Source organism: Fusarium proliferatum (genome assembly GCF_900067095.1).
Source record: "Fusarium proliferatum ET1 genome assembly, contig: FPRO_scaffold001, whole genome shotgun sequence".
Lineage (NCBI taxonomy): Eukaryota > Fungi > Ascomycota > Sordariomycetes > Hypocreales > Nectriaceae > Fusarium > Fusarium proliferatum.
The window spans coordinates 2,823,175-2,849,157 of NW_022194790.1; the positions used below are offsets into that span (position 1 = coordinate 2,823,175).

At 50.3% G+C, this 25,983-nt stretch overlaps 10 protein-coding genes across 10 annotated transcripts; 5 read left to right on the forward strand and 5 right to left on the reverse strand.

Annotated features, from left to right (window-relative positions):
• Positions 1-57: 57 nt before the first annotated feature.
• FPRO_01161 (uncharacterized protein) lies at positions 58-1,260 on the reverse strand (the record flags this gene model as incomplete). Its single annotated transcript, XM_031234538.1, has 1 exon — positions 58-1,260. The coding sequence occupies one exon, from the start codon at positions 1,258-1,260 to the stop codon at positions 58-60; it is 1,203 nt and encodes a 400-aa protein (XP_031075311.1).
• A 2,014-nt stretch (positions 1,261-3,274) lies between these two features.
• FPRO_01160 (uncharacterized protein) lies at positions 3,275-4,745 on the forward strand (the record flags this gene model as incomplete). The annotated part of the gene is made up of 4 exons (XM_031234549.1): positions 3,275-3,314; positions 3,366-3,468; positions 3,527-3,696; positions 3,760-4,745. The coding sequence occupies 4 exons, from the start codon at positions 3,275-3,277 to the stop codon at positions 4,743-4,745; spliced, it is 1,299 nt and encodes a 432-aa protein (XP_031075312.1).
• Positions 4,746-4,995: 250 nt separating this feature from the next.
• Positions 4,996-5,409, reverse strand: FPRO_01159 (uncharacterized protein; the record flags this gene model as incomplete). The annotated part of the gene is made up of 3 exons (XM_031234560.1): positions 4,996-5,190; positions 5,245-5,321; positions 5,382-5,409. The coding sequence occupies 3 exons, from the start codon at positions 5,407-5,409 to the stop codon at positions 4,996-4,998; spliced, it is 300 nt and encodes a 99-aa protein (XP_031075313.1).
• Positions 5,410-7,449: 2,040 nt separating this feature from the next.
• Positions 7,450-8,894, reverse strand: FPRO_01158 (uncharacterized protein; the record flags this gene model as incomplete). Its single annotated transcript, XM_031234571.1, has 2 exons — positions 7,450-8,313; positions 8,427-8,894. The coding sequence occupies 2 exons, from the start codon at positions 8,892-8,894 to the stop codon at positions 7,450-7,452; spliced, it is 1,332 nt and encodes a 443-aa protein (XP_031075314.1).
• Positions 8,895-9,400: 506 nt separating this feature from the next.
• FPRO_01157 (uncharacterized protein) lies at positions 9,401-10,960 on the reverse strand (the record flags this gene model as incomplete). Its single annotated transcript, XM_031234582.1, has 1 exon — positions 9,401-10,960. The coding sequence occupies one exon, from the start codon at positions 10,958-10,960 to the stop codon at positions 9,401-9,403; it is 1,560 nt and encodes a 519-aa protein (XP_031075315.1).
• Positions 10,961-12,670: 1,710 nt separating this feature from the next.
• FPRO_01156 (putative protein kinase) lies at positions 12,671-14,218 on the forward strand (the record flags this gene model as incomplete). Its single annotated transcript, XM_031218460.1, has 1 exon — positions 12,671-14,218. The coding sequence occupies one exon, from the start codon at positions 12,671-12,673 to the stop codon at positions 14,216-14,218; it is 1,548 nt and encodes a 515-aa protein (XP_031075316.1).
• Positions 14,219-14,735: 517 nt separating this feature from the next.
• On the forward strand, positions 14,736-14,865 carry FPRO_01155 (uncharacterized protein; the record flags this gene model as incomplete). Its single annotated transcript, XM_031218471.1, is given in 2 exon segments — positions 14,736-14,819; positions 14,830-14,865. 2 exon segments carry the CDS (start codon positions 14,736-14,738, stop codon positions 14,863-14,865), a joined length of 120 nt encoding a protein of 39 aa, XP_031075317.1.
• A 1,637-nt stretch (positions 14,866-16,502) lies between these two features.
• On the forward strand, positions 16,503-17,813 carry FPRO_01154 (uncharacterized protein; the record flags this gene model as incomplete). The annotated part of the gene is made up of 3 exons (XM_031218482.1): positions 16,503-16,539; positions 16,602-17,392; positions 17,463-17,813. 3 exons carry the CDS (start codon positions 16,503-16,505, stop codon positions 17,811-17,813), a joined length of 1,179 nt encoding a protein of 392 aa, XP_031075318.1.
• Positions 17,814-18,564: 751 nt separating this feature from the next.
• On the forward strand, positions 18,565-19,303 carry FPRO_01153 (uncharacterized protein; the record flags this gene model as incomplete). The annotated part of the gene is made up of 3 exons (XM_031218493.1): positions 18,565-18,591; positions 18,643-18,736; positions 19,038-19,303. 3 exons carry the CDS (start codon positions 18,565-18,567, stop codon positions 19,301-19,303), a joined length of 387 nt encoding a protein of 128 aa, XP_031075319.1.
• A 1,143-nt stretch (positions 19,304-20,446) lies between these two features.
• Positions 20,447-24,711, reverse strand: FPRO_01152 (putative protein kinase sck1, cAMP-dependent; the record flags this gene model as incomplete). Its single annotated transcript, XM_031218504.1, has 4 exons — positions 20,447-21,902; positions 21,958-22,439; positions 23,031-23,154; positions 24,635-24,711. 4 exons carry the CDS (start codon positions 24,709-24,711, stop codon positions 20,447-20,449), a joined length of 2,139 nt encoding a protein of 712 aa, XP_031075320.1.
• Positions 24,712-25,983: the final 1,272 nt, after the last annotated feature.

Sequence of the window (25,983 nt, forward strand, 5' to 3'; positions counted from 1 at the left end):
AAAGTGTAATGGCATGCCTCAAAGACATGCAATGCATCCATCTGGGACCTGCTCTTCTTAAACATCCCATTCTTCTTCCTCCTCTTCCTCAGCAGCATCGCCCTTAGTAGTCAATGCCGAGAAAGATCCAAAGGACTGAGAAGGCTGGGAAGTCTTGTTAGGCCCGGTGGGTTGCTTAGGCTGGACGGCGGGGCGGGCCGCAGCCTCGTCGCCAGATCCAGCTGAAGTGGCATTCTTAGCACCCTTCTTGGACTTGGTCTTGACAGTGCTCCAGTCATCATCGTTTTGGAGGAGCTGGATCTGCTCCTCTTCAGAAGGTAGAGACTCCATCCACTTGCGGTCGGTGCTCTTGGGGGCATTCACTGCAGAAGCGGGGGCTTCCTCGTATGTGTCGAGCGGCTGATGGAAGCCATTCGTCTGGGCAGCCTCGGGGGCCTTGGGAGCTCCCTCCTTCCAAGCGGATGACTTGCTCTGGGCAGCAGTGAATTGGGAGCCGTCCTTAGCAGCACGTCCCTCAGCAATGCGAGCGGCGCGGCGTTGCTTCTCCTCGAGAACCTTTCGCTCCTTCTCGGATTCCTCACGAGCAGCCTTGGCCGCCTCGGCCTTCTTACGGTTCTGGCGCTGCTTCTTGGTCTCAACAGGAGCCTCCGCCTTGGGGGTCTTCTTGTTCTGCTTTTTGGGCTCGGTGTCGGTCAGACGAAGAACTGTTGGGCGAACGGGAGCGGTCTCGAGCATGTCGGAAACATCGCCTGCGACTGCGACTGCGGGACCGACCTCGGATGAGGTTACAGGAGACTGGTCATCGTCGCCGTCGGCACCAGTGGTAGATGACGGAGCCGACTCCTTCTCCTCGGCGGCGTTGGCCACCTTGTTGGCGCGGGATTGTTTGACAGACTTCTCTCGCTGCTTACCAGCATCAGATTTGGCAGCAAACTTGGTGCCTTCCTTGGCCTTTGCCAATTGTCGGGCGAATTCGCGATTGTCGACATTGTCGTCTTTGTCCTTCGCACTACTCGTCCAAGCACTGGTCTCTGATTCAGCCTTGGGTTTCTTGGAAGCCTCCTGTGCCTCTGATGCGAAGGCCTCCTGGCGCTGCTTCTTCTTGCGGTCCTCCTTACGAGTCTCCGCCTGCGGGCTCTTGGCCGGCTTGATCTGAGCCCGCGCTTGATTTCCAGCCTTCTGGCCCTGAGATAGTTGGTAGAGAGCGTAGGCAACGGCAAAGAGCAGGGCGTAGCCTGCAGTGGTGTAGAGGTAGCCCATGTTATCCGCCGTGATTGAGTGTTGTAGTTGTAAGGGGTGTAAGGCTGAGCCAAGTTGCCTCGAGATTCGTTTCGAGCTTCGGGACGAAGATCGTGGCTCTATCCCAAGTTAAGCGAAACAGGCGTGGGAATTCGAGCACGCCTATCGGTTAACGACAGTTGGCCTCTTGATCTAACGAACCAGAGCGGGTGGAAGCAACAGCTGTGTACAAAAAGAAGTTGTGGATGAAGCGTGGTTGTGAGGCTGAGCTAGGTAGGGGCAGCTAAGCTGTCGCAATTATAAGGCCAGATTGTCCTAAGCAATGAGCCAGCCAATCGCTGAGCCGTGAGAGCGTCGATAGTCGTGAGCGAAGAGTTAGGGGGGAATAAAAAGACAGGGAAAAGGAAAGGTTGCTAATGTGAATAGATGAGGAAAGGGGTGAGAAATGATGGAAGTCGGTTCAGAAGAAGATTGATGAGTCTGGCGCAAATCATACAGAAGGAGAAGACACCAGGTGGCTTGAAGTCAAAGTCAACCAGTCGTCTTTGGGCTACCTGAGGCGAGGAAGGGTCGCGGGATTGACTGAATTGGTTCCGACTGCAGGGGAGGTAGAGCAATGTTTGGACAGAAAGCACCCGACGCCAAGGCAGTGGGGGAGCTTGGGGTTTCGGGAGTGGGGAGAAAAGGTAGCCTGTGGGCGGATTGTGGTGAGGAGGTACTTTGACTGGAGAGATTTGGATCGAAACTGATGCACCCACTGTACTTTAACGGAGAGGCTTTCAATAAGTCAGCGACTGCCCGTGTTACACGAGGTAAACAGGAGGAGATGGCTACGTTATATTCTTGGGAGCGTTTGGGATTTATCCGTCAAGTTTTGTTGGGAAAAAGCAGTGGGAGAAGAGACGTCGTTCAGTTGTTGGAAGGAGAATAGACTGGAAGTCTTTACATTGAATTCGCTCCTTCCAACCAACTTCCTGCTTTGGCTGGCTGAGGTGGATGAGACGAGCACTACCTACCTATTCATTAATATTATAGCGAAGCCGCCCATTACAACTAAAACCAGGGGCATCCAATCCAATGAATGTTGGGCCTGGGATTGGCTCATTACCACTAAGGGCAGCTTCGATCCTGAATTTCAGTGAGAGGTTTTATCACGAGGCATGTACTTTGCTAGATGATAGACAGTGAATTATAACATGCCATTTTCCTAGTATGCTACAAGTCAAATATCTGCGAAGGTCCTTGTTGAAGTGGCTGTACCAGCTTCGAATATACATAACACATTGTTGGTCACGTGTGTATCGTATCATCTGGGAGACTGCTCTCCAAAGATCAAGGGAAGCATACAATTCATTGAGGACAGCGGATTGTTTTCGTTGGTCAGACGTACGTGGCTGAGGGACAGGTTAATCGTGAGTCACTGATAATTGCTCGGAGGGTAGGTACATCGCGATTTCTTTATGTTATCCCTGAAGCCTTGAACTCTTGCTTTGGACTCATTTGATTGGCTGTCGAAGTGATTTTTTTAGGTTGCACATACTTCATGCCATCTGCAACTCAAACTGCACTACCCTGCGTCAGGCTCAGATCTCGCAAGTATTCCAACTCTGACATCCGTGTAAGAACGACAATTTCGCGTACTATCGTGCAAGTGCCACAGGAACCCAATAGAAGTAATGCCCATTCATATCTCGCTCAATTGAACAGCCAATAGCTCTTGTGAAAAGCTTATCTCAGCAACTAACACCACACCCCACCTGCCCACCTGCCCAAAACCGAAGGAGGGGAAACGCTCATCGGCATAACATGCGTGAACAAGATTCTTACTTTGATCCTCCTGTTTTCAACCTGCAGGGTTTCAATTTTAAGCTGCAAGTACCTGAAGAATTTGATTCCTGGGCTACGGGGCTGTGAGAATAAACCCAAGGTTGATTAGATTCCTCTGCGTTCATACTTTCTCAAACTTGTTGAACAAGCTTGAGCTCCTCATCTAAGTCGCCACTGGTTTCTCTGAACATAATCTCGAAATTCGAGAATGGCTCCCAAGCAGAAGATCATTATCGATACCGACCCAGGTAACTGTCATGTGCTTTGAGGCTGGAGCACCTAAATTCTAATATTTCAAGGCGTCGATGATATCCTGGCCCTGCTTCTTGCACTCAGTGCCAAACCGGAGGAGCTTGAGGTTCTGATGGTGTCCGTCACATACGGCAATGTCCCCCTCCAAAGGTAAATACACCTTTGAATTCTGTTCACTATCATGAATCAACACTAAAGACTATCTCAGCTGTCTCCGAAACGTTGTTTCTCTCTTCCACGTGCTTGGGAAAGAACTTGAGTGGAGGAAGTCCACTGGCAAACCCGAAGGCTTTGGAGCCATGAAGGCAAACAAGCCCATCGTGGCTGTCGGCCCTGACCACCCCCTTTGCGACGAGGAGCTGATGGCGGATTACTTCCGTAAGTACAGTAGCTGCCCAGGTAGTCCGTTCGTTTCCTTTACTAATACGTGAACTTCTGTAGACGGCATCGATGGCTTGCATAATGTTCATGAGGCTCATCCTGATTTGTCTCCAGCCGAAACCTGGAAAGGCATCTTCAGTGATGGCGCCAACGAAGCCGGAGACTATTCTCCTTTCTTCACGCCATCCAAGGCGCCCTCTCACCACGAGATTCTCCGGATCCTCAAAGAGAACCCCGTGGACACTGTCTCCATCCTTGCAGTTGGTCCTCTTACCAATGTTGCCTTAGCAGCCGCAGAAGATCCCGAGACTTTCCTTCGTGTGAAGGAGCTTGTCGTCATGGGCGGTGCTGTAAATGTCGAGGGAAACTGTACCCCCGTGGCTGAATTCAACTGCTACGCTGATGCTGTCGCTGCTGCTCGGGTTTACGCACTCACCTCACCCAAGCCGAGCTCGACGATGCCGACTATTCCCCAGGAGCTTTCAACTTTGAAAGCCTACCCAAACAAACTTTCCCGCCAGCTTAAGCTCACACTTTGCCCCCTCGATATTACTACCCCTCACTTGATTGGCAAGAACTACTTCAAGGAGAATATCCAGGCTCACGTCGAAGCTGGCAGCCCACTTGCTCGGTGGGTGTCACACTTTGTCACTAAATCCTTCAGCAAGATCGAGGATATGGAGGGTGATGAAAACGAGCCCGGTCTTTCGTTGCACGATCCCCTGACGGTATGGTATATGCTGACCCGAGATGATCCTAAGTGGAAGACACCCGAGAAACTGGAGGACATCCGTGTGGAGACCAGCGGTCAATGGACACATGGAATGCATGTCGTTGATCGTAGATTCAGAAAGAAGCCTGCCGAAGCCGCAGTCGCCCTCTCAGAAAACCCCAATGAGGACCCCCATATTTTGACTCTCGATGAGGTCCCTGGCGACGACCACGGTTGGCTGAGTGTCCTCAAGGGTAACCGTCTCAACCGTGTGATCGATTCTCCCGGACATGACATCTTCAAGGAAGTGCTCATGCAGCGCATCTTTGGATAGAGTCCAGGTTGTCGATCTTGCGTCAGCTTAAATAGTCAAATGAATCATCTCCAATTGTTGAAAGCATATACCGTGGCGAAGGCCAAGATGAATTGTCTAAACTCCCTGAACTCGAACGCCTTGTGATCCTATCGATGCCGTGGAAAAGAAGCTTCCCAAACCTCCAGCAGTGGATGCTGTACCCCAAACAGAATAACACGAGAGAAAATGTCGCAGTGCGGACCGCTTTACGATGTTTCGAGTGTGTAGCCTATACGTGCTTTATACCGCCGATTGCTGAACCCTTGACTTCTGTCCAGTTGATGCTGTCGTCGAGCGCCTCATCTACGAGGCCGATTGAGCATACGTTGTCGCCGCGGACGAGGTATAGACCTAAAGGCACTTGAGCGGAAGGCTCAGGATCGTCGGGCGTCCGGATAATTCGTTCCACGGCGTTGCTCAAGACCTAAGCACATGCCGTGAGCGTTTGTATGGTCAAGATAAGTAAGAGGGTACTCACCAGATTAGTTGTTTGGTCGCATGCTGCCAGAGTTCCGACAAGAATACGCGAATCGGCTGTCACGATCAGGACTTTCTCTGCGGTCTGTGTTAGCAAGCTGGTGAGGTAGGTAGTAGAGCTTGGGAACGGTGTCGTACTGTTGAGATATCCGCCGAGTGTAGCCATGACGTCTGAATCTCTTCAGCGATATCGTGCTTGGGTTCTGAGTGTGGTATTAAAGGATATTGGCCAGCTATAGAGGTTGAAGTGCGTTGAAGGGAGTTACTGGACTCGTTCAGTGGGTATCAGTTGAAGCTGTTTCGACAATCAATGTGGGTGACTGTGGTGGACTTTTTGGAGGAGCTCCAAGAGCAGAGGCACTAGACCTAATCGGGACTGCTTCCCCGACCATAGCACACGACAAAGTTGCGATGCTGGGTGTTGGCGGCGGATATGTGGTGTTTGTTACGGTTTTCAATACTTGACATTGGATTGTGCATCTCTCTTGTATTATTATCCAATCTAACTACTAGGTAGATCGACTTGAACGCCACTTTATCTCCGAGGAACAAACAACTTTGGATTCATGGGAGCAGCAGCCTCTATCCTGTCTGTGCCTTAGGAAGCCACGTAGAAATCGACGAACACGGGAGTCGTAAGAAACCGCAGCACAAGCAAGATCACAGGTCAACGGCGTGTGTATTGAGTAGCGGGAAACATACCGTAGGTACTCAATACTGAACTACCCCTTGTTACATTTGCTCGCATCACGAAACGCTACGAGCCAGAAAGTCGACCCTAAATGAAACCTGGAGATGATGGCATCCAATACTTGAGTACTGCTTCTACATATACATAAGCAGGATGGATTCAAGAGCACGGCAACATCGTTCAACAGCGGAGCCACTCCTTACGAACATTGAGAAAGAGCGTGTTTAAGCGTTGTCTTCTCCGACGGCCTGCCATCCTAGTGTACGCTAAGAACCGAAACACACAGAAACAGTGTCTATCTCGACTATTCTAGCGTCATGCACCAAAGTGTCTTCTTCACTGCCCAGGCCAAGCCCGAGCAAGCAATGAAAACCGGGCCCATGTAGTGTTCGCGTCACCTGGAGGCAGTGTAATACCAGGGACACTGTGGGCAGAATCATGTGCAAGCACAGAGGAAACTGCCCGAAAGCCAAAAATAGGAATAATCACGATTGATGTCCTTAGACATCTTTCAGAGATTAAACTGAAAAGAACAGATACTACACTTGATCTAAGCCAAAAGGCAAAGAGAGCTAAGGAGAAAAGGAAAAGAAAAAAGCGAAGCTTGAGCGGGACGCGACGAGATTTTATAGAGGAGGCTGAAGGCGGTGAGTGGAGCTAATTGGCAGAATTTCTGGCGAAGCCTGAGGCTCTGCGTTCAGTTTATTCAGTGCAGCGCAGGCAGCAAGCGAGCACTTGGGTCGGGGACGAGCAATGACTGAGGCAGCTACGTGTACGGGAGGGTTGACAGAATCTTGAAACAACCTATGGGTTCAACCAAAGGAAGAGAATTGGCAGGTATTAGTTGTAGAAGCTCGGGGTACTTGGCATATTTTGGTATCCGAAGGGTGTAGTACAAAATGTCCTGAAGGAGCCTTATTATATATTTACTTTTACAACAATAATAATAACAACGGTAAAGAAGAAATGGACGGGGAATGATAGGCCAGACAATAAAGTATGTGGCATCTGGAAAATCGAGAGATTCCTGACAAGTGGGAAAGGGAAGCCAGACGAATTCAATATACCAACACCACCCACAACCACTCGTGGTTCTCGATCCCTAGGATATCTACAAAAGCACGTAATAATATACAGGAGATACAAGTGCTCTCTTTAGCCACAAACGCGAGGTAATATGCACGATTTCTTTTCAATTCTGTACTTGAATGGGCGTCGTCTGCCGCAATCTATCAACCTCCCCCGAGATATATCCTCGATCATGAGCTAAAAACTAAGTGTAGTAGCAGAGCACGTCTACCACCTACATCCAAACGCCGTATCCTGGGAGCATCCTCCCGAACGTTTACCTGCTCTACCAGATCGAGCCTTTTACCATGCGTAAATACCTATCAACCTTCTCACGTAAGCGGGTGTTAACTCACGGACTAAAGAAAACCTATAACGCCTCTTTGTCCCGTACTCTACAAATAGTGTATTGCTGTATTGTGTTGCATATGAATCGCAACCTTGGTATCAATCTTCAACTAGTTCGCCCTCTTCATCTTCCGAGAGTTTAGCTCGTTTCTCCGCTCTGTCGCTCTGTTCCTCGCCATCGTCAGGCTCTCTTCGCTTGAGTGGTGACCTTGGAGGTCTTCCGTTCTCGTCATGCCGAGACGGAGAACCCTCATCTCTCTCTGGGTATCGTCCTTCACCATCCTGAGCCGCGCCGTTGACTCTAGAGTTTGCACCAGGGCTGCGACTCGCCCGGTCAACTTCCAAGGGGGTACCGGTCGTTGACGACAACGTGTCTGGTTGGCTCAATAGAGTATCACCGCGTTTTCTGGTGTTCTGGAGATGGAATGCTGGTGATGGCAGCGACGGGTTCTGCTTTCTAAGCGGATTCTCCGTGTAAAACTGGCGCATCACCTCGATAGCATGAGAACAAAGGACCTCGTCGCCCTTGAGGAGCTTCCACCAGGGCTCGCCATTGATGTCTTCAATTTGTTGGTTCGCATATATGCTCGCAAAGAAGATGGCGCTGATGGCAACATCTCGAGGTCCTATCAACAGAGGGATCGATGTAAGGCAAGCATCATTGCAGAAAGCCCAAGCCGCTTGCCGCAGATTCTTGTTATGCACTATTCCAAGCTGATCGAGCAACTTAAATAAGTGGTGGTAGGGGTTGTCCACCATCAGATCGAAAGTGAGTTGCTCTAGCATGACCTCTTCGTATGTGAGAATACTGTCTCGCCATCGCCAGTACTCTTTGCTCTGCTCATCAATAACGAGCTTCGCGTTCTTTTGTGCAACTTTGGCTACGGCGATAATGATATCCTTTGTCTTGCGGCAGTTCTCTTCAGTCTTATTGGCTAGAAAGAGGGCCGTTGCTGCGATGTTCTTGATTGTGGAAGTTAGCATATAGAAAAGAATTGCATGCTGCTCAGTCATGAACAGGCTTTCACTGCTCCAGGGAGACATTGAAATTGTAAGATCAGGTGGGGAGAACTCACGTAATGATGAATTCCACCCTTTTCTTGGACCATATGGCAGCGCATGAAGAACCGATGAAAGAATACTCCAGCTACCCATAGCGTAATCTGAGGGAGATCCAACATGACGCCCGCCTGGTAGATGAAGTTGACGCCCTTGGCCCTGCGCATCCTCTCTTCCGCCGGCGAAAGACCCTCGACTATGCTAGGTGTACTTCGCACTTCGTCTGACGTAAAGTTCCATTGGTTAAGAACAGCTACTGGAGTTTGCGCACCGGATCGGGCTGGTGATTCTTGGGGTTGTCGGGCTTGTGGTCGGGGGGGGGATGTTCGTGTTGAGTGCTGCGGAGGAGTTGGAACTGCTGGAGGAACGGTATCGCGACGCCGGGGAGATCGTGATCTCGAATCGCGCTCAGGTCGAGGGTTTGCAGGTAGGGTTGGGGGTTGATACCCTTCCCTGGGAGGCCTGTAGCGATCGATACTCGCCATGGCCAGTGGTCTTGAATCAGGATAACGATACTTGTAGCGCTGATAAGGAAATGGCTCCTAGGAGAGGGTTGCGTGGGTCTGAGAAAGGGGTGCCAATGATTAACGCACGTAGATGCGAAGTTGAAAGTGATGCGAAGTCCAAGTTAGCCGGCACTGCAAGGAACCTGATCTAAAGGAAGTTGGCGTTTGACAGCAGGGGCAACAAACTAGAGCCGAATTCGGGTAGCGTTATCTAATCACAGCACAGGAGGGTGGACATATGATCCTCCAATGGGTGATAGTAACACCCAACTCAACGGATGAAACAATAGAAACTCCCCACTTTGGATGAATAGGAAAAGGCCCGCTTTGGATGATTGTTGGACTGTTGGTGCTTGCTTGCCTGGTCATTCTTCGGTTTTTATTTATTCTGGCTACCTATTATTATGAATTTTTGGGGTATCTCACAGTAGCTTTTGTTTGTCTTATTCTACCCAGATCTATTCTTCGTCAGCAATGCCCTGACGTTAGACTCCCTCGCCATCATTGCGACCCCATAGTTTGACTGTGCGATCATGGCCTCCACTGACAATCCACTTGCCGTCCCTGCTATAGTCGACGCTGGCAACTGGGCCTGTATGGCCGCTGAGCGTTTGCACCAGTGTCCAGTCGTCTGCCGAGAAGATCTTGACATTTCTATCAAAACCGCTTGATATGAAGAAGGTGCCCGACTTTTTAGGTAGCTGTGCACCCTTATCATCAACACCAGGTGGAACACCAGTGAGGGGGTCGTCGAGACCTTTGAACCAACGCATATCAGAGACGGCACTGGTGTGCGCACCGATACCGCCTGTCCTTTGCACCTTTCGAACATCCCAACACTTGATCCAGCCATCAGCTGAGCCAGACAGTACCCTGTGTCCATCAGAGCTCCAGTCCAGCGCATGGATGGGTTTTATGTGTCCGTCAAGATGTCCATCCAGGATCATGACGGTACGTCCGGAACGTAAGTCCCAGATTCTACCGATGCTGTCCAGACCAGCACTTGCGAGTAAGGATCCGTCAGTGTTGAAACTAACAGCGTAGACACCTCTTGAGTGACCTTCTTGAAGAAGAACCTCTGCGGTTGTTTCGACATCCCAGAGACGCCACGAAGTATCCTCAGAAGCAGAGGCCAGATAACGTCCAGAGGGATGGAACTCGATACGACATACTCGCTGTGAATGTCCTTCGAGTGTGGACAGGGGAGTATCTTGGTTCAGAGACCATAAATGAATCGAGCCCTCGGCACCGCCTGAGGCAAGGTTGACGGCGTCGGGCGAAACGTTGTGTTCTGGCAGGGTAGATCCGGGAAACCAAGACAAGCCGCTAATCTTGTTGGTGTGGCCGCGGAAGGTTGTCTTTTGGTTCAAGCTTGGTATTTCGACCAGCTTGACTTGCCCACCCCAGTTGCCTACAGCGACCAACTCGCCGTTGGGAGATATGCGAGTCATGCTGACATGACGTTCGCCAACCGTCTGACTGCCCTGGAGTTCGAATGCTTGTAATCTCTCCTTGACTTGTTTACGAAACTTGACTTGGGTGCGTAGAGGAATCGTAGATTCGGCTTTCTGAAATTCGACCCTCTTCTTGGCTCGCGGCAGAGAGTATTCAGCAAGCTTTAGCCGCGCCTGTAGAAGTTCAGGCCCACCTCTTGAGTAGAACTCCTCCTCCTGCTCCTCCTCTTGATCCTGGTCTCCAGCGTCCTCCATCGTAATATCACCATTTTCCAAGCCTGTCATCTCTGCCTGGATGGTAAGAAGCTCCCGTAATCGATCCCGACGATCAACAAGTGCCTCTCCGAATAGAGTGACTGGTTCTCCCATCTCCCGAAGCTTTGCGCGGACTCGAGTATCATCGGTAGGGACTGCTATCGTTGCTGCTAGGCGCTTGCGATTGAATTGGCTGAGGATTGCTGAAGCCTTTTCAGATGGAACACCTGTTCCGCCCATTGGAATATCGTAGTCATGGTCATCGGGGACATCTTCCAGTGCGATTCCTTGAGGCTCGGCATCCTCGACGTACGCCTGCCGCGATGGGTGCATCATCTTGGCTGGAGATGGCCAAACGCAGGTAGATGATAGCTTTGCTTATGCACGAGCAGTGAAGAGTTTGATGATGGTTGTCGTTGTATATGAGTTTTTTCTTTTTCTTTTTAACAGCTGGAATTGAAGGTGTCGAATTTTGTCAATCAAGGGCTGATGCTTTGGTTGCAGCCTTGCTGTTTTGCGCGCGATCTTGGATTGGTAGATGTGAAATTTCCCAGACGCGACCTTGGAGCCGCATATTGTGTCGGCAGTTTATTTCGCCGGTGGCCGACGATGGCCTGGGCCTACGTCGACCTGGGAGTTATTTATGCTAAAAATGTATTTAAAAGGAAAAGAAGAAGTAGATCACTATTGAAAGAATAATAAATGAATAAATAAAAAAGCCCATACTATGTAATTCTTACAACACATGTTTCATTTTACCCTTCATGTTATTCTGCCTTTAAAGATAGTTGGGAGGTGAGGTTAGTTAGTACTAATATGCATGCCTTAGTAGTAGTTAACCAGTCCTATATTTTTCACCCTGGTCTTGGCTGGGTTAGCATCCAACGTTTAACTGGGCCCTCAAAGAATCACAAGCTAAAAGTTTAACGAAGACCAACCATTCGCTTTTTGCGGGATCGATCACCGCATGGCCCAGGCCTGTCAGGTTATTGGTGATGTCAGTGTCTCAAGACTCTCGGTCATCTTTCATGCCTTCTGATGCTGACATGAAGAACAGAATCTGGCAGACGAATGAGAAAGTGTCACGTTCAATGTTTGTTCGCTGCCTCCTGTCGACAGCACGGGGTCAGTCAAGGGAGCAACAAAAGTCCTTGCTCAACAGCCACAAATTAAACAAAAAGGGGCAAATATAATTATGGTTAATGCGACAATGTTTTCACACACTCCTCAAGTCTCACGGTCCATGTCTTATGTTTTGGCTCGAGCTAGCGAATTCCGGATTCCAGCAGCCAGGTTCGACAATCCTGATGCAGTGCATCCCCTGAACTTTCGTGAGTTGTGCTAGTCCCAGGGGTTATTTTTATGAATAACATCCAATCTTGAGGGGTAGTTTGGTTGTAACACCCGCCTGACTAGGCCCCCCCCCCCCCCGGAGCCTTTAATTCCTCCCCGCGTTCCAAGTGGACGCTCGGGCTATGAGGACAAGGGGTTTGATTGAAGGTAGGCGACGGCCCAGCCGATACCCAAGGCGGGCTGAATCATACATACAGCCAATGCAAGTCCGCCTAAAAAAAGCCTAAAAAATCGCGGAGTTACAGCGCACCTGCTGAAATGGGCGCAGGGCTATGGCCACCAAAAAAATCCTTGTTTTATTTTTCTTACTTGATTTAATACCAAAAGGACCCGTTCTTTGTCCATTCTCTCTCTCTTCTTTCTCTTCACACCACACTTGGTGAACACCAGTTCAACATACCTACCCACGACACCTATCCGCTGCCAAATGCATATAGCAAAGTCTGCCGTCTTCCGTACTTCTTTCTTCCGATACCAGATGCGTGTCGCGAACTTCTACGAAATCGAGCGTCACTTCGAATCACAGCCCCGCGCAGATCCGGAGCGCCGACGAGGATTCCCTTGAATAGCACGACTATCTGCACTTGTCCACTGTCTGAGCTGGGCGAGTGCTGCGTGGTGTAGTTATCAGAGCATAACCGTGCCGTTCCTAACCCCCCGAGTCCCGGACCACCACTTTAAATACCGCCCACCATGATAAGCCAGGCACCTGCCGCGGTCACTACCGTCCGCGGATTCCAGACTACACCTGCAACTTCGGGCGACGAAGACTCGGACCACGGACACAGCGAGGCCCCTACTCCGCGGCGCAAGACCCCCGGCCGAAACCTCATGGTCAATGATGTCGTGAGCGCCAACTGCAGCCCTACCTTCCGCGCCCATCCCTCGCCCGCCATGTCGGGCATCGCCAAACTGCGAATGCAGATGGAGCCTCTGAGCCTTGATGGAGGGTCGCCATGCCACTCCATGAGTCGTGCTGGAAGTCAACAGGGTCTGGCACTCGAGTTTCGAAAGCAAATGATCAGTCGTACGCACAGTCGAGAGGATGTTCGCAGCGAGGCTGGTAGCGAGATTTCAGACAGCTCTATTAGTTACGAGGTTAACCTCGAGCACGATTTTGCTAGCGAGAGTGTTCGAGAGCGTAGTGGATATCTCGAAACCCTAGAGGGCGGCCTTGTGCCAAACCGTAAGATGACGTCGGAGGACTTTGAACAGCTGCGATGTCTCGGCAAGGGTACCTATGGTACTGTATTGCTCGTCAAGCAACGCGCGACCGGGAGACTCTACGCCCAGAAGCAGTTCAAAAAGGCCTCGCTTGTCGTCCACAAGAAGCTCGTTGAGCAGACCAAGACTGAGCGGCAAATTCTTGAGTCCGTCAACAGACATCCATTTGTTGTCAAGCTGTTCTATGCCTTCCAAGACCAAGAGCAACTATACCTCATTCTTGAATACGGACAGGGCGGTGAGCTCTTCACCCATCTAAACACCGAAAAGATGTTCTCGGAGGACGTGGCAGCATTCTACATGGCGGAGATGCTTCTAGCCATTTCTCACCTGCACAACGATCTCGGCGTGGTCTACCGCGATCTCAAGCCGGAAAACTGCCTTTTGGACGCTGAAGGCCATCTCCTCCTGACTGACTTTGGCCTTTCCAAGGTCTCGGTCGACCAGAATGAGAGCTGCAACTCGATGCTGGGAACTGTCGAGTACATGGCGCCCGAGGTGGTCCTTGGAAAGAAGTATGGAAAGGCAGTCGACTGGTGGTCGTTTGGAGCCCTCGGATACGACCTGATGACTGGAAATCCGCCTTTCCGTGGCCAAAATCACGCCAAGATCCAAGACAACATTGTCAAGCAGAAGCTGGTTCTTCCTTATTTCCTGAGCCCTGATGCCAAAGACCTACTCACCCGACTTCTTCGCAAGGACCCCAGCAAGCGTCTCGGTGCTGCGATGCCCAAGGATCTGACGACGATGAAGAAACACCGGTTCTTCCGCAAGATTGACTGGAAGAAGTTGGCGGAGCGCGAGCTTGAACCACCAATTCAGCCCATGATCACGGACCCTGAGCTAGCCGAGAACTTCGCCCCAGAGTTTACGGAGCTGTCGATCAGCCCGGTGCTACCAAACAAGGAGGCCTGGCCTCGAAGTCTTCCTAAGGATGAGCTCTTTGGAGGATTTAGTTTTGTTGCATCTTCAAGCCTGTTGAATGAAGATCGATTCGCCGCTTTTGCCCACACCTGATTGAATACTGTCGGGAGGAGAGAAATTGCGACTATAGAATATAGAGACAGGGGAACGGGACTTGATTGAGAGGTATTGGTGTTATTCAAGATGCTTGCTTATTGATTGGTGCGGTTTTTTTGCGTTACCTAGGTACAAAAAGAGCAGCTATGTACAACAAAGACAGGGCCTCAATGGCCGTTGGAAGGTACTGTAGTATCTGTTAAGTCAGTCTGGTTGTAGATTTCAATAGAGTTTTCGTTTCTATACTTGATCCTTGCCATCGACTAGGGTGTTAATAACTACCCGAAACGTGCAAACAGCCGGGGCAAGTGACAAATAATGGATTGGGGCTATGAAGCCTATGATTAGCCCGGGGCTGAGCTGACAGGCTGGTATTTGTTGGGTTGTAAGAGCATGACTGCGGCTTCGTACTTGGACGAGTAATGCGGTTGTTGTGACGACTAGGTTGTCTGTCAGTCAAAGAGATGGAGAAACCAACGACGGAAGGACTTGATCTCACATAATCGGGAATAACATGCAGAAGGGTGAGATTGAGACACTTAAGCAGGTTTGTCTGAGTATCTTGGCTATTGGTGCCATATGTACGCGTCAACTAAACGTAAGAATAGATAGCGGCTTCAAAGGCTCAGTTATCGGAGGAATAAGTTGCATCGATGGGTGACAACTACAACGCCAACATCTACAAGCTTAAACGAATGCGTCACAGACTAGAGATCGGCGCGATCATCACATCAGACCACGATAACAGTGACAGACTGCATGAATAAATGTTAGAGTGCATCTGCAACATGAAATGGAGGGCCGCGCAATCATCATGTACGAGGCGTAGACTATTGCATGCCATCGACTGAGACGATACTATCAGAGTGCATCTGCGTTTCTTGGCATCATCGACGAAGCTGCTTTGTGATGATCGAATAATCAAATCCTAGGACGAAAAGATTAAGGTGCTTCGCCTTATTCGGAGAGAATTAGAGTAGAGAATAAGCTTTGGTATGGAAGAGCTGACGTATTCACGAGGCCAGACCCTTGTAGCGTCGTGTTGCAAATTGGGACAATGTCATTGGGCTGGAGCTTGGTTATAGTACCCGTTTTGGGGGTAGCCGTGGGCCTGGGGGAGCCCGGAGAGTGGGAGAGAATTGTTTATGCGACCTCATCAAACAAAATACGATACTGCCAATGGTATACTCTGATGTGGACCTCTGAGGCTATTCACACGTTGAAACCTCGGTGCTCCACGTGGGATAACGCTGCTGCCGTGGGATGACTGTCTGGTATCGGATTGACCAATCTACCCGAGAGAGAAGCATAATCAGATCTTTTACCAGATTTGGGCGCCTAGTCAAAGAAGAGAGTCTTCCCGACAGCCCAGATCTCACCTGCGGAGACATCCCTGTAAGGGTCGGCCGCCATTTCTTTCAGTCCTTGCAAGCCTGTCACCACAGCCTTTCTCAGTTGTCGTATGCTCTGGCAGTCTGGGCATCCATCATATGGAGCAGTTGAGCGCGTATTCGAACACCAAGACGTCTACTGAAACAGAGGAGGCCGCTCCCTCTTGTTCGGATAACGGATACGAAGGCACACCATCACACCTTTCCAACGGCGACAGTTTCAGCATCATGATGCCTCGACTGAAAGAAATGTGCCGTTGACCAACCGTTCGGGCGTCGTGACTGTGCCCTGAAGCCCTTAAGCGGGCAAACTGCCGCCATCTCGGCACTGAATCCCGGGATGGCTTAAGCCTATTCACTGGCGTTGATAGCTTTGATAGCATGGATAGCTAGCTGTCTGGGCCGTGGCAGTGTGAGTGAAACCTTAACACATTTCATCTCATGCTTGACAAGGATTAACCAGGGCGGATCCGACAAAAGAGCTGACGACAACATCGATCCCTTCCCTTGGGTCCAAGCCTTGGGCTCAACTTTCTCCAGGGACCCGTCCGTTTGAGCCAGACTAACTAATGGCGGCACTTGTAATGTCATCTGCCGGGTCCCTTTGGTAGTATTCAACTTCGTAAATCGTCCCGTACCACCGGCACCAGGCTTTGTATCGTACAGCACTGCCGTGGCTTTGCGGCGCGTAGCGTCTGTGGCCCAGTGGACGATCGTCTCAATATAGGAATGCCCCCCTGGTCTATGTCCAGTTGTGCTTTCTTTGTGCTTATTATATTTAGTACTTTCGTTGTCCCCCTCATGTAAGATTCCAATCTCCTCACTCGCAGTAAAAAATAATTCCCGTATCTCTTCACTTCATCTGTCTCTGTTTCGTTCCCAATAATACCATGAAGTCAACTTTCAGCAGCTCATTAGCGGTGCTTTGTAAGTCGCTCCCATCAATTCAACGTACCACTTCCCCCTCCCAGCTAACAATTCTCCTTCAGCTGCTGCAGGCAAGGCACTTGCTATCACATCTTCTTTCTGCCCGGACAATGGCGACGTCTGTTTCCGATGGGGTGTCCCTGAGGCTTCTGCCAGCGCGGGGTCTGGTAGCTTTTACTTCCAGATCAAGGCACCAACATCCGCACAATGGGCAGGACTAGGCACTGGATCCCAAATGGCCGGATCTGACATGTTCATCATTTACCAAGACGGCAACGGCAATGTCACCCTGAGCCCAAGGAGAGGTGTCGGAGAGGTAATGCCCAATTACGCCAAGCGAAGCGGACTCGAGCTCCTCGACGGTTCTGGAATCAAGGACAAGCAGATGATCGCCAACATTCGATGCAACAACTGTATTGACCTTAGTCTCAAGGGCACGAGCTCGTGGATTGCAGCTTGGAAGAATGGAAATTCCCTGGATTCGACAAGCATGGAGGAGCGCATCTCTGAGCACGACAAGCACGTGGATTTCAGTGTTGACCTTGCCAAAGCCACAATGAGTTCTGACAGCAACCCATTCACCGACAGCAACGAAAATACCAACTCGAACTCTGGTTCTAGCTCTGGCGGTGCCGTGACACAAAACGGAAGTGGCAGTAGCCCCAGCAAGACTGTTCTGCGAGCTCACGGTATCATCATGTCGATTGTCTTCATTGCTGGATACCCTCTGGGTGCAATCCTTATGCCCATGCTTGGAAAGTGGCTCATCCACGCGGGCTGGCAAGTTGTCATGTTGCTCCTCATGTGGGCTGGATTTGGCCTCGGATACGTATATGCTCGTGATGGTGGCTACGTAAGTTCTCCCCTTAGATGCGCTCGCATCGGAACCTGCCTAGTCTATCAGTACTAACGTGAGACTTTAGTGGGGAAAACAAGCTCACACAAGAATGGGCACTGCTGTTTGTGCCTTGATGACCCTGCAGCCTGTCCTTGGTTACATGCACCATCGGTACTTTGTGAGCCACCGCAAGCGAGGAGTTGTCAGCCATGTTCACATCTGGTTCGGTCGAGCCCTCATCATCGTCGGTATCGTCAACGGAGGCCTTGGTCTTCAGCTTGCCAACTCATCCACTGCGTACATCATCGCATACTCCGTCATTGCCGGTATCGCTGCCATCCTCTACCTGGCTGCTGCCTTTATTGGTGAGAGGCGAAGGAACGCTTCTCGTGCCAAGCAAATCTCTCCACAGATGTCTCAGGAGGAGGCACGATAAACTGCCTCGTCAACCTAAAAGAGGAGTAATATGGCGGAACTGTAATGCTTAGAAGGTGTTTCGGATATCGGGACTCGTGAATTGTGATACCATAGATTCCCGGCCCATCGGGACTGGATCTGATAATTGGCAAGATGTTTTAACTGCGATGTCAATCGTTCTCTTCTTTTTCTTCTTTGTTACCTTGCAAATCCTTTTTTAACTTAGCATATACCATATCAATAAACTTGATGAAAGGATTCGATCAAACATTTTTGTTGGCCGTTGTGTTGTACAACCTGGTTAGCATGAACTTTGGAAGCTGTTGCTTCATTGACATTCGATATAGCAAATTGCGACAACTGGAAAGCACTAAAAGGAGTGTGGCAATAAGGAAGACTCTATCAGTCTACAGTAGTTGGATATTTTCTCTCGAACAAATTGAGCATTGAAATCCATACTGACTGATCTCCGTGTAAGTGAATAGCCCAAGCAGAGAGGGTCCAATGCAACATTCCTACATATATCGATCGATCCTGACCAATCACACCTCTCAAAGGTCACGTGCGATCGATCCGTGATGCTCCGGTAGCCGTCCAACCTGAGGCACCAACTCCACGATAGCAAGGCCGAACCGCTCTAACCGGGGGCGAAGACGCATGGTCCAGTGCAACCTCTCACGATTTTTCCCCCCAAAACCCTCAATCGACCTCGCCCTCGCCCATCTCCCCCGGAGTTACTCCTTCAATTGAGCCACCACCAGCCATTCAAAATGCTCATTCAACTCTCCAGGGCTTCGGTGAGAACAAAAGTCAGGCCCAGGCGATAAAAAATACTCATGGTTTTATAGCGCGCTCGCTCCGCTGTTGCGGCTGTTTCTCGTGTCGCCAGACCCAATGCCGTTCAGGTGAGGGGCTTCATTGCTCCCACTGTCTCCCGGAAAGGTAAGACTCTATCTACGCTGCTCTATGCTTCTCGGTCAATGCCTTTGGGTGTCGCGAATACATCGTCTCGACCACATATTTCTCCCGGTCGGATCTGTCCCTCTATACCCGAATCTGCACTCCACCTAAGCTCCCACGTCGCCAAACAACCAGCATCAAATGCTAGATATCAATCTGGGTTCGAACTCCGTTTGGCTATATAATCTAGCGTCTCTCATCAAAATTGACAAGCCGTTATCCGATCAGCTCAAATATTATCTAACCGAGTCAACGTCCACTTGCTGACATCATACCTTCACAGCCGACTTCGTCCAAGAGCTTTATCTCAAGGAACTCAAGGCCTACAAGATCCCCGCCGTCAAGGAGTCCGATGCTGAGGGCAACGTCCAGACCTTCAACGTCCCCAAGACACCTGCCTCCCCAGAGGAGACCGACCTCGCCAGCAACCTGAAGGAGTACGAGAGCATGGCCGTTGAGATTGAGGGCCAGGACAGCTCTGCCCAGTCTGGCACCCCCGAGGTTGCTGACTGGCTTGAGGCCGAGGAGGAGGATGAGCCTCATCACTAAAGAGTTTTTCTTAACCTTTGGGAGCACATAGGCTACCCTGACCGCGGCACATTTTTGGGTGTCATTTCTCACCGCCTAGCGCCGCCGTTTCATGGGATAGCAAAAAGAGGGCGGTTGACACCAACTCACCCCCGAGAAGAAGAGCCGGAGCGATCAAGGAGAAAGAAGAAGCAGAAGCAAGTGGATTGGGGACAAGAATCCTGTGTACATTTTCCTAAAAACCAGCCCTTTTTTCCGGGTGCTCGTAGGAGCTAATTGCGAAATGCGAACGTCAAATGAAGCACAAGCAACTTGTTTTAACGATCATTTCCAAGTGACTCTACATGTATTTCATTGCGTGTAGAACCTCGAAACCATATGTCTATCTCCTGGTGATATCTGATTAACCGTGCCTCCACGTCTCAAGCTGCCGACCAAACTTTACAGGGCATATGCGGATCAGCCTTGCATGCCTTCTAACATCGATGATGTATCCATGACTTCAACTTCCCTCGAATACTGTCATATAATCCAATACCATGCATCGTTCATCCTTCAAGCTATGCTGCACTAGCTCTTGGCTGGCTATCGACGTCAGGTGGCAATCAACGTCATCAACAGCCACAAGACGGACAAGGCTGGTAGGCTAGGCTCGAACTCTTCCATAGGCTACTCTGTCCAACAAGGACAAGTCTAGCATAAAACGAGAGAGGCCGATTTCCCTTCCGGGACCTTTCAAGAATAGCTGTGGCATTCTCATTTCATTACTCATATGGCCCTCCTGTTACTGCTGGGAATCAAACTAATGGAAAATGACACTCAACGGAGGGATCGACCAAAATAGACTTGATCCTCCTATTTTTTGTCTCTCGTTCTCTCTCTCTCTCTTCTGATTTTCCACAACCATAAAACGCCATCAGTCCCGTACAGTTCGACGATCAATGCAATGCAATACCAGCCGACCTCGATGCATATAATTCCACAAATTAGACATCCGTAACCCACATGCAAAACTGGGGAAGAAGAGGTGAGGTTTTTTAGTTTTGCGAAATATTACTTTTTGCTTTCTGTATGACACGTAGAGATAGATCAATCTCCAGCATGGTTGAAAACGCTGTGGAGCTTGACTTGAATAATACTGCGCAGGAAAAAGGAGTTGCCGCATTATACGTCAAAGTGAGAACCACCCACCATGTGCTCATCATGTCCAGTCTTCACGATCCCGCTCATCCGGTTTGCCTTCCTGAGGTCAATGTCGTCGAGATTGTCCCAATCGTCGTTATCGCGGTTCCTGTGATGTTGTCCATCATCCATATCTTCATCAACGAGTCCTGCTCTGTCTCGCATATGATCATCTAATGCGCTTTCGTCAACAAACGTGAAGCCTTGGAAGTTGGCCTGAACGGAAGGAGAAAGAGGAGTTGAAGCGGCATAGCCTCGGGCCAACGCAGCCGCACGTTCGTTCAGAGAGCCATTCTGATCCAGCGCGGTCGTGAATTCGGGATCGAAGTATGAGACGTCTGTCTCAGACTTCAATTTGGGTTTGAAAGGTGGAGTGATAAGCTTCTTGGAGAGAAGAGTCCAATCGACATCGGCAAAGAAGGGGTGTCTCTTCAGCTCCTCGGCGTCGTCGGTCGCACCTAGTCTGTGCTTGGGGTTTCTATTGAGGAGTCCCTTGACGAAATTCCTTCCTTCCTGAGAAAGGGTATCTCGAGGAAACCTCACCTTACCGAAAGCAATATTCTTATACATTTGCTGCGTATCTTCGGCATAGAATGGGCTCCAGCCGCAGCACATCTCAAAGACCAAAACTCCAAGCGACCAGAAGTCCACCATCTTGGTGTAGCCAGATTCGTCGAGCAAAACCTCGGGCGCAAGGTATTCGGTTGTTCCACAGAAAGTGTTGGTAGTGTCATTCTTTGTGAGATTGGCCTTGGAAAGACCAAAGTCACAAAGGGCGATATGTCCGTTAGCATCCAAGAGGATATTCTCTGGCTTCAGATCCCGGTATACAATGTCATTATGATGAAGGTGCTGAATGGCCAAGATCAGTTCGGCGATGTAGAACTTGGCTCGCTTCTCGTCAAACCGACCCTCTTTCTGTAGATGCCAAAACAGCTCACCTCCAGACATATAATCAGTAACGAGATAAAGTTCTGATGGTGTCTGGAAAGAGAACTTGAGACCAACGATGAAAGGGGAGTCGGACATGGCGGTCCGAACCAGGATATTTCGTTCTCCCACGGTATGGGCAACTTCCTTCTTTTGCACAATAACCTTCTTCTGCAGAACCTTCATGGCGTAAATGCGCTGAGTATCCTTTTTTCGCACTTGATACACCTGACCGAAAGTGCCCTTGCCGATGAGTTTCAGAATCTCGAAATCAGTGGGGCCAAATTGCTTCCTCTCTGCTCTGTGATAGATGGCCTCGAGGAAGATCTCACCGGTTGGCGCATTTTCTGCCATGGTATCAGCATGGCCCTGCAGCTGGAACCAGCCCTGGACGGTGGCACCGGGATCCTTGCTGGCCTGAAAATCAACATGGCCGAGAAATTCATCGCCCGTTGCCCCATGATCATAAACCGAGACGTCAACCAGCATATCATAGTCCACAACATCGCTACTCATTGTCAGTAATGAATCTCAGACACAACTGTCCACAGAAGGCAACTTACAACTCGGCTTCGGCATCCCATTTTGGGTTGGTGAACGTAAGCTGACCTCCGGATCGGTTACGGAACGAGCCGTAGTCATTAATGCTAGTGTTGCTACTTTGCCTGCTCCTCATGGGAATAGCTAAGGGACGCCCAGAGTCACTGCCTGATCGCTGGATAGGGATACCACCAGCTGCCGGAGGTGGCTCAACACTAAGGTTATCGTCCTCATCGATGTGGTGGGGACCCCCAGAAATGAGCTCACTACGCTGGAACACCACAACAACATAGGGGTCCCGACTCTTCCTAAGCCCACGAGCTTCATTGATCTTGATTGTTAGCTTTCCCTTGGCGGCAGGCGCCTGGGCACCGGCAGAACTCCTTGGAGTCTGAGTACCGCTGACTTCAGCACCGTCATGACTGGTCCTCCCGGAGGATGGGGCTCTATCGGAGCCAGATGGTCGAGCAGCCGACATTGCTCGAGTAGGAGTCGAGTTGCCGCTCTTGAACGTCATACGAGTTAGCTCCTTGAGTCCATTAAGAAAATGCCACTTGCCGGGGGCAGCAGCTGAACAGGCGCCTGAACTTGTACTGGGCTCAGGATGCGAAGGAATAATGGAGTCTTTGGCAGGTGCTGCGTTTTTGGAGGAGTCAAGTTCAGGTAGTGATGGGTCATTGGAAGTTTGAAAGTGGGTGGTGGTGAATGGTGAGGCTGTGGGTTTCTTGAATTGTGACTGCTGTGTAAGAGACTTTTGCTCGACGGCAGCCCTGCCATGCACCCCTGAGTCTGCAGAAATCATGTCCTGGGAGATAGAACCCCCCGAAGACGAGGGCTGAGAAGTGGGTGGGGTTGGGTAGGGGTCCGAAAGGTTATGCTCATCCCGCTGAGTGGTACTTGGCATAGAACCAGGACGCTCATGTTGAAGAAGCGAACGATCCAAAGCCGAGGACTCACAGCGGCGAGGAGAGCCTTCGGTGTGTGCCTGCAACTGCAGGCCGGCTGGTGGAGTGGGCACAACTGGAATTCGGTCTAGAGTGGTATCACTCTGTGACGAATTGGGATCTGACGAAGGCGTAGAAGGGTATTTACGAACCTGGCCGAAGTAGCTCATGATTCCTGGTAAGCGTTTGTCCTGTAGATCGGGTTGAGGTGTAGCTACACCGGATCGAGGAGTTTCGAGACCAATGTGATCGGCGCCATCCTCGTCCGCCGCAGACCTGACGTTTTTGTTAATAACCCCATGCATTTTTGTAAAAGATTTCCAGTGAGTGAATAAATGCTTCTACGCCGAAGCAGCAGCGCGGGGGAAAAAACAAAGTGGGAACACTAGTTCATGACGGTTGCCAAGCGCGTCAACTAACTAGAGGGTAAACAGGGCAAAGGCCGAGAGGGACCACCAGAGGAGATGAGATGGGCAACAACAGAAGAGGTGGACTCTGACGATGCGACTATGACGAGAAAAACACGGAATGGGAAGGTCTTTGGGACTCTTGGTAGCCAGTGGTGTGTTCGCGCCGGTGTGGATGCGGAAGAAGCGCCAGGACCAGCGAGCGAGCAGTAGAGATTAGGATGGGATGCGAGGCCTTGCCGAGAGCGGCCGTGTAAGACGAACAGTGAAGGGACCAAGTGGAGAGGCCCAATACTTGAATCAGAGTGGAAGAAAGGACGATGACGAGATCAATTCTTTCCCGCGAGTAAAACTTCGCTTTGCGGCCGGGGTCGGGCTTGTCCAAAAAGCTTCCTTTTTTCTGAGGACTTTTGCCCAAAATTATTTGGGCTGGGAGCAAAACGTGGAAAACTGAAGCTGATAGCGGGGCCGAACGCAGGGACTGACTCCGAGGCTGGGCAGCCTTTGGATTGGGCCCAATCACAGTTGGAGCGAGTCAGACCTGAGCTTGCAAAGTTGCAACATGGCCCTTGTGAGGAAAAGGAAAAAACAAAGTAACTAAAAGACGACCTGTCGCTTGCAGGGGAATGCGAATGCCACAGTAGCCATTGATTGCTCATGTGCTTTTTTGTTCGTTTAGAACAGGCTGTATCCAATTTTAAAGGCTGCAAAACGTATTTTGAGACAGCGGCGGCGAATGCTCGGTTCCACTGCGATGGCGAACTGAAGTCCAGTGAACGGCAACACCCTGATTGGTGTTTGCAAGCTTCTGTTGTAATGTCGTGTTTCCCATGGTTGCCAGGCTTTGCCAACAATATCAGGGCAAAGGCTCGACCGCTGTTATGGGGAATCCATGCTCTGGCAGCCAACGCAAAGGCGAGACGTCGTCCTGCAGTGCGGTTACAGGGCAGCTGTCCACTAGATAGAGCCCAACAAGGCCCAATAGTGGGATGCGGTCCTGCGTGAACAGCTGTAGATGCCAGCAGCGGTTCCATTTCCATGTGAGGTGATGTGGGTTCCCGGCAGGCGGTGTCGTAGAACAAGGGATCCAATGGCAGCTCTGGCTGGAACAGGCGTCGCTGAAGCTACTGAGCTCGAGTGCTGCAAGTCCGTCATCGTCGCCACCACCGACTGACTACGCCTGGTGAGGGGCATGGCAGCACCAGGATATCGATCTCGAGTCCCCCCCCGCCAAAAAGAAAAACATGATGAAAAGGGCACCAAATGGTTATAGCAAGAACACGCAGAAGAGAAAACAAGGCAAAATAGTAGCTTCAAAACACGACAGAGAAAAAACATTATTGACGAACCTAGACATCATTGCTTGAGTTGCTCTTCGTAGCAGATCAAAACCTCCTCCCGCATTGGAAGTCTCAGTGCCCGTCATGGCTGGCGGCGAGGAGCTTTATTAAAGCTGCCGCGGCTTAAAAACAGGGCCGAATTGTTGCGGCGGAGGAAGAGAGGGGCGAAGCGGGTATATTGCGTGAGATGAATCGTATAACGTTGTCGGATTGGGTGTCGGTGGCCCCAGGATCGTTGCTCGGGTCGATGGTAGGATGAAGTCGTGATAAGAGACGATACTCAAGAGCAGCCGACGGAAGATATGATGGTTATTGTTGAGAAGAGGGAGAGGGGAAAGATTGAGATGGCGCGAGCAGAAGAAGCGATGGAGATGATAATTAGACGTCTTTTTTGGGGCAAGGTTAAAGGTGATGTGGGCGTGGGTGACCTGGCGCGGGCTTTGGGGGTGTTGAAGTTAGTACAGTGCGCAAGACGAAGGGGAGGTTGGAGTACTTCACAAGCCGCAGCAACTTTGTGTTTTCTTTTCAACTTGAGATTCGAGTATTCAAACCTAGATTCAGACAAGCGAAAAGCACACAATTTAGCCCTTGAGGGGGCTTGATAGCCGTTAAGAGATGCTGTAGAGCTCTGAGATACTTGTATGGAGAGAGAGGTTGCATGATTACCTAGGTACCTTAGGGATTCTATTCAGGTACTTGATTACGGTTCATGTCATCGGAGGCAACGTCGAGTACTTTAATGCTTACATCACCCTACTATTCTGGACTTGAACTCACGGCTCAAATCCGAAATGCAGCAACTTACGTTAGACTATGTATTACGGTTACGAGCTCTGCTGTCTTCTCTGCGAGGCTGAATGCATTGGTGTTTCGGTATTCGGCTTCACGACCCAAACGTCCACCAGATGAACTGAGTTGGATACTGACCTGTTTGTTGAAGTTGGCTCGGCGCCATCCGCCAAAAGGTTCGGGCTTCTTGGGCTCTTAGTTCTTGTAGAGAAAATAACCCCGCCTCTTGATAAACCGATAACGTGTTGAAAGATACGTTTGCAGTCAAGGGCTGCATTGGAGATAGGTCTAGAGAGCTGAAGGTGGATGCCTTAAGAAATGTCCATGACATCAGCGCTGCTGGAAACGAGCTGATGGGGCCCGGCCGCCAATATTGTCGAACTTGGCTGTGACAACAAACAACCTGTGAAGGCAGGGAATCCAGGCATGCATGATACCGTAAGTTGCCTTCTGGCTGCTGACAAAACAGCGGTGTCTTCTAGAAGATGCAAAACTACCAGTTAATTAGTTGGTTTGGCTAAGGGAGGTTGTTCGGGTTTCAACTGAATCATGATACGCACCCTACTGAG